General features: G+C 34.3%; 1 protein-coding gene across 3 annotated transcripts; it reads right to left on the bottom strand.

The window, feature by feature from the left end:
* Positions 1–1,073: 1,073 nt before the first annotated feature.
* LOC129568029 (uncharacterized) lies at positions 1,074–2,896 on the bottom strand. 3 transcript variants are annotated; one of them, XM_055445538.1, is made up of 3 exons: positions 2,807–2,890; positions 1,742–1,807; positions 1,074–1,649 (listed from the first exon to the last, which is right to left on the bottom strand). In XM_055445538.1, the coding sequence occupies exons 1-3, from the start codon at positions 2,866–2,868 to the stop codon at positions 1,310–1,312; spliced, it is 468 nt and encodes a 155-aa protein (XP_055301513.1). In that variant the 5' UTR covers positions 2,869–2,890; the 3' UTR covers positions 1,074–1,309. The 3 variants fall into 3 exon arrangements, with proteins under 3 accessions (XP_055301513.1, XP_055301514.1, XP_055301512.1); XM_055445539.1 differs by having other exon boundaries at positions 1,076–1,649; positions 1,736–1,807; positions 2,781–2,896; XM_055445537.1 differs by having other exon boundaries at positions 1,079–1,649; positions 1,736–1,807.
* Positions 2,897–6,996: the final 4,100 nt, after the last annotated feature.

Here is a 6,996-nt window from a genome sequence, read left to right as displayed (position 1 = left end):
ACGTGAACAGAAATGCATTTATCAATCAATTTTCATCAACTTCATCAATGCAACTTGTTTTAGACGGTTTAAACTGACCATGTGTGGCAATAAAGTCATCAACGATGACAATTGTTGACTGAAAATTAGCTAATTTTATGGTTTACTACCGAAAATTGGACTATTATTGTGTCACCACGACGTAAGTGGACGATGTTATAGGCTATAACTCATAGTTTGTGGGTAGTAGAAGCAGAAACAGAAGCTGACGCTGAAACAGACGTCGGATAAATACACTGTTTGTAAATAGACACAGAATGTCAGAATCGAAATCAAAAATAGATGGAATAGCAGAATCAGCCATCAACAGCAGGAACAAATCTAAAAACTGTTATTTCATCACCTCCCTTTAAAAACCTGTTGAAAAAACGCGTCAATATTTCTTTGTCTAATCGTTAGACACAGCATTTGCAAGTGAAAAATCATATGTTGTCTGGCAAAATGTCGCTTTGATTCAAAATCTGTGCAATTTTTCTCGTCGCCCATTCAGTTCATTCATAAAACTGATGAATACACACCGTCGACTAAAATGCTTTTGTTCAATTACGATGGATTGGCATGGTATTTAATTCAGCATTTTGAACACACACACATACACGAAAAATTAGCTGAGTTGAACCGTAGATTTGAAATATATGTTTGAATACAATATCATTTAAGTAGCTAAAAATGAATGCGAAGGATTCCTTTTGGGAACATATTCATTATGAATATTTCAAAGCTGATTAAAATCCATGCTCGCTGTGTGTTTTATATGCATAAAATGGAATGAATGTTGGTAAAATCATCTTCATTCATTTCGAAAAAAGATAAAAACTGTGTGTTTTTGATGAATGAATGTAGTTCAACCGAGTGAACAGAAGCGCGTGTATAAAGTGAATACTATTCATTGCATAGTATATGATAATTCACATGTGAATTGTATGTACGTACACACACAGAGAGAGAGAGAGCAAATAAAAATGCGAGAGATGTCTTTCCAATTCAACTGCATCGTTTCATTTTGAGCATTTTCCAAAGTCACAAAACATTTTCAATTTTTTTTTCACCAGATTTTCTTGGGAGATTATGATGAATATTGAGAACAACGAATATATGAATTTTATTTTTATTTCAACAAATTTTTATGCATCAATAGAAAATCTAATAGTTTTAAATTCCATTCATTTAAGAAAGTGATTGATTATTTGTAAGCAAAAGTAAGTTTAACTGCAAATAATTTGTTAATGAAACATTGGTGCTGAACTTTGAAATCATGTTAAAGACAGATTCAGAAACGCGTTGTGAGCACGAGCCACATGTTGACTAAAGTAACCCATACTGCACGCGTTTCTCTGGTTGAATGGAATCGATCGTATTTTTCTAGAAATTTGAATGCACTTCTCTCATAATGTTCAACTCTTTCTCGCGATAGTTCTTGAAATAATTTAGCCATCATATTGGCTACTTCCATTACGTTCTTGTAAAGTTCGTCATTGGTAAAGTTGATTTCATCTTCTGATGGCAGCCAAAAGTCTGTCGAACAGATTACGCATTCGCATTTAAAATGATATCGCTCTTGACAAAATTTTTGAGAAAGTTCATCACGCCTAAACAATCGTACAGTTAGGCTAAAAAGATAAGGAAATTTCGGAAAGAAAACATTGTGGTTTCAATAATATGTTCAGTTTGTTATATGAATATTGATGAATTTTACCCATACGATATAAAAATCTGTTCGCCCTTCTTGATGGGACACATCACCTTGCAAACAAGACGCGCGTTGTTGCTGTAATAAACGACATTTGGTAAGCAGGAGTGGCTAATATAGCTTGCAAAGGGGTACAATGCATGTGCATGGAAGTTATTCCATCTAATTGTCGAAACTGTAGTATAGTTAGATGGAGTTAGATAATTAAATAAAACAAACACTTTTGTTAGTAAGATGGTTAAGATGTTTATTGGATAAAGTGCGAATCAAAACTAATCAGCGAGCTATGGATGCGTCGCTCTTTTATATCATTTCTTCGTTTACATTTTGAGGCGAACGAAAGTTATGAATATGCAATAACTTCCGTTGCATTATGATTCGTTTCCGTCATACAATGCTGTTGTGACGGTTGATTTCCGTTTTACGGATATAACGGCGCATAATTACCGTTTGGCGAATCAAACGGAAATGCGGGGGAGACATATGGATATGAGTAAGCATGAGATATGAATGAAATGTAATAAGCATGTGAGTATGTAAATGAGAATTGTCTCCTACTACAAAACATTGTGATCGACATCCCCCAAGCGATGCATCAATAGTAGTGAATGTTCGGCAATGTGAAAAAAAATGGAAAATCAGGTGTTGCAAAAAGCGCAAATGTTTCGTTGTCACGAATTTTGTATCAAATTCTGGAAACTGTATGAGAGTTACGTAAATTAATACTGTGTTTGTTGGAATGGATTCCAATTGTGATTCAGACAGTTTATCATGATTGTGAGTGAGATGAAATATTGAAAATAAATTTTTCTGTGCAGCAGTTAATTCGTCCGTGTGTTTGCCATCAAGAACATGCTCTATTATTCCCATTAAGAAATCCACGTCAGGAAATATAGCATTGGCCTTGCAAATCATTTTTACAACCAATTCAAACGTTGGATGTATTGAATCGTCATCTTCCAGATAATTGAAGCACAAGCACTTATGAAAGGACGCTTCCATACAATACAAAGATATGTTATACACTTATTTGAAGAATATATCGATGTACAAATCTGAATTTGGTGCTTTTTTTACCATAGGACATATGGCGATTTCAATTGTGGTCTTGAATATGTTACTTTTGATTGAGGCCACATTTTTACACAACTGAATTCACTAAATATCACTATTTTACTGAATGGACGTCATCGCAAAAACATGAAGTGTTCGCAATATATTTACAATAACATGGTTAGCTGATACCAAAAATTATCGGATTTTTTTCGTACATTTCAATATATGGTATCATCGCTTTATCTAAAGTGCAGAGCTGTTATAGGCACTGCAAAAGTGCAGGCACTTGAATCGGTGCGGCACCGAGCTCTTTTTAAAAGTATAATTCTTGAGTATTTTTGAAAAAAATTTCAAATATGCTATTGTTTTAAAGAAATAATATGATTTTATATTGCTGAAAAAAATATTAAATTAAAAATTATCGAAATTCATTTTTTGTGATTGTACTAGGTGCGGCACTCAAAATCTAAGTGCCGGCACCGATTGGGTGCCTATAACAGCTCTGCTAAAGTGGTTCAAGATTGTCCAAAAATAGCGGAGGATAACTGTTCAATTCACGCCGATAATTTCAATGAAAATCAAGAGATAACATAAGTTCGAGAAATATTTCCATTCTAAGGTGTTATCTATTTGAATTTAGTCGCACTTACCGATATCAAAAACAATTTTGCTTGAAATAACGAAGCGTTAACGATCTAATTAAAAGAAAGAATATTAAATAAATTGAAAGAAATATGAAATAGAGAGAAAGTTGAGTTTTGTGCATAAAATTGAACTAAAAATTGTTTCTCGTTGCAAAAATGAGATACAGGACATATATGGATACTGAATAGAATTCCTAACAAACATCATAATCTCATGCATGCTCTGAACGCCTGAAAAAAAATGTGTACAAATATTTATTCACTATGGTGAGTGAGTGTATTGTCTCAGTTGGTACGGTGTTCAATTATGCACCGAAGAGAATGCATTCTCTCTTGTTCCCTTTTCTTTCCATGTAAAACAAATGCAAACTGATTTTAGTCATAATGCACTGGATACATCCCAAGTATACATTTTATATCACGCAAGATCCTATCTCCAGAATTACTTATACCTCTCGGGCCGAGAGTCTCGGCAAACAAGTTAGCATTACAAAAAGTACATAAACGTGCTCTTAGAAAAGTGCAACATCTCAATAGACTCGATTCTTTGTCGTTTTTTCTGTTGATTTTGTCAACTCTAGGTTCACGCACACCCATTTCGAATTGAGTTCGAATACAAATTAGGGGCTGAAATTTCACTTCGTAACACAACACAAAAAAAGCAGCAACGTTCCAAGTGTTCAAACATTCTTGGTGTTACCTTTCAACAAACAATCGAATGCAGTGTTCAAGTACAGTGTGAATGCTCTCTTTTCTTGTTATTGTTTGTGAATCACAAACATGTGATCTAAATGTCACCTCCATGCACCAATTTTGAGCAACCAAACATAATAGAGCGTACTAATCAATTGAAATCATGTACTTTTCGTTCCAAAATGAGACGAAAAATTGTCATCCATGCGATGTCACCACCCTCTTATGTTGTCAATCGAGTTTTTGTCTGATGAAAAAAAAACCTGAAGAACTGATTACGACAAAAAAGAATCGATACAGTTGGTCGGGTAATAAAATGTTGAGAGTGCTTATTGCGACACATTTGTATCATTCACATTCCTGGCTGTTTTGTGTGTGTGTGATCACCGTCGTCGTTGAGTGTGTATTCATCAGGTGAGATCAGTTCTTTTTTCTCTGCCTATTTTCAATGCGTACAACGAAAGGGTTTCAAGAGCCGAAGGGTGCATTTTCGGCAATTGATTAGACCAGTTGCACTATTGTTCGGCGCAAGAATGAACGAGAGCAAAATTAAGCGGGTGCATATGTCGATGGGTACATTGAGTACATGCATTGGCGTGGGAAAATCACTTCCATTGTGCGCACCGAAAGGTTTTTGTGTGTCAACTACAATGCATAATAATGGAATTAAGTGGAAGTTTTTTTTTCTCCATATGCATCAGGTAATTTGATTTGACGATGGCATTGGATAATAAAGCCACTTCAAGTTCGATCGTTGATTTTTGAATGAATGGAATTTGTTTTTCTTTTTTGAACAAAATTAAGCGCGAAACGGATTTAACTAAACAACAAAAAATTTGGTTATTCTTTTGTACAGATCATTGACATTCTGCAATTGAGTCTTTCAATTGCGTCAAAAAAAAAATAAATACTTCTTTTGAAAATGTGTGTATCTTCTTCAAAACAGTCTTTCTCATGACCTATATGGAATATATTCCCATCCATATATGCTAATGGACATGTACTCATTCAAATGGATTCCTAATTGCACTCAATCACATATATCAGATCAACCTATCAAAGAACTCAACAACTCAATCTTTCCAAATGAATGGACTGAATTTACTCGGTTCGACGCATTAGGACAAACCGTCCGAAACAATGGAGCAACTCAACAGTAAGTCAAAGAGTATTATTATTCGTAAATTAAAAGCCATTGGCCGAAATAAACAACGCGACGCACAAGTCAAAGAGCAAAAATAATGATATAATGAAACGGCGGACTGAGGGATCCATTTCGCAGGCACATTCGAAACCAATGTTTTATTTTGACTTTTTTCCCCGCTTGTTTGCCCATGTCATTGTTTCAATTGTGTTTACCAGTTTCAATGGTACGTTTAATATGTACGCAAATTGCATCGGTTTAGATTGGATTGGTCTAGATGGGACACACATTCTCTGGATTTCACTGAATCATTTAAATGACGATTTTGATCGGTCGTCGCATATCACCGATGATATGATTTCGAATAATGCATTTTTAATACCGATTTCAACACAATTTACACATTTCAACCGTCTCGCCACGTGTCACACCGTTTCAATCGCATGCCCACTGAAGTGAAGGAGTACACGCCGTGTACTACACGCGCAACTATTCCAAACGTAATAATGAGTTTACAATATTGAAGAGGAATTCTTTCTTTTTTATTATAACAAGTATACAAACAGTGAAAAAACAATCGACTCAAATTATTAATTCGGGAAAATTCCGCCTTTAAAAATTATCCTTAACAAACCCATTATTTACCAAACGTTTAAAAAGTCGAACATTTTTTTTTAAATAAAAAATTGAATGATTGGCGAATAATGGGTTAATAGACAAATTCAAGAATATTTTCACGGAGTGAAATATCAAATGCGACATTTTCAGGTTCTTCCTATTTTATCGTATTCTCTTCAATATTATGTTATTTCAAACCAGAAACGCTTAGTAGAAATTATCCACTTTGAACTGTGAAAAATGAGCGATTGTCGACAATTTCATGAAAGAAAGGAAAGAACATAATAATTTGCGAAATGACAGTGAAGCGACTAGTGTCATTGATGTCAAAGAGCAGAAATAATGATATAATTAAAAGGCAAAGAGAGGGATTCATTTCGCAGACATGGATTTGATATTCGGAACTAATGTTTTATTTTCTATATTTTTCCCATAAAAAATGCCAATTTCCAATTTGCAAACGGATGGCTTCATTGCTTGAATTGCATTTACACGTTTCAATTCTATTGCCAACACAAAAATGGCATTGCCTTTGGAGTGGAGTTAGTTAAGATGGAACTTTACCAGTCGCATATTTTCTGGATATCATCAATTATTCTCAATAAAGGTCTTGACGGATTCCAATTGGCGCCAATTGCAATCAGACGCTTAGGAGGTGCTATTTCCACTATTTATATATTTCCTAATTAAAGACATTTTCATGTGACAATTGAACCAAGGACTTGAAATTCAGATTCTGTTCATTTCATCGTGATTTTTTTCTCTTCATTTTGACGTTTTTCTTTCGAACCTTTATCGTTTAGCGTTTAGCGATTTTGCGTTTAGCGATTTTGCGTTTATTAAAAACACTCTTTAAATGGGCGATTTTAATTGTGAGACGTAAAATGAGTGATTATGGGCAATTTGAGCCAATTGATAAAAGAAGTGTTCAATCATATATTGAAAATTCGCAAATTGTTATTAAATCATTCAAAATGGGCAATTAAAATTAATCCGCCTAAATTATTCTCTCAAGTCTTTGAATTGTCTGGTATTCTAATTGTATTTTTGAGCTGTCTGAAAAACTCAGAAGAAAAGGACATAACAATTTGCGAAATGACAAAGAAGCGTCA

The sequence above is a fragment of the Sitodiplosis mosellana genome, unplaced genomic scaffold, assembly GCF_009176505.1.
Source record: "Sitodiplosis mosellana isolate CC-2019 unplaced genomic scaffold, AAFC_SMos_1.0 Smas_scaffold_15, whole genome shotgun sequence".
Lineage (NCBI taxonomy): Eukaryota > Metazoa > Arthropoda > Insecta > Diptera > Cecidomyiidae > Sitodiplosis > Sitodiplosis mosellana.
Note: the sequence above shows the minus strand (reverse complement) of the source record. Positions and strands in the feature narration are given on the sequence as shown.

What these genes read in the sequence shown, in the direction of transcription:
- LOC129568029 (XM_055445537.1), bottom strand. Translation starts at nt 2,868, where the DNA reads ATGTGGCCTCAATCAAAAGTAACATATTCAAGACCACAATTGAAATCG. An exon ending in AAATCGCCATATGTCCTATG is followed by an intron (nt 1,808 to 2,806) that starts GTAAAAAAAGCA and finishes CGTTTATTACAG; the next exon opens with CAACAACGCGCGTCTTGTTT. An exon ending in CAGATTTTTATATCGTATGG is followed by an intron (nt 1,650 to 1,735) that starts GTAAAATTCATC and finishes TTATCTTTTTAG; the next exon opens with CCTAACTGTACGATTGTTTA.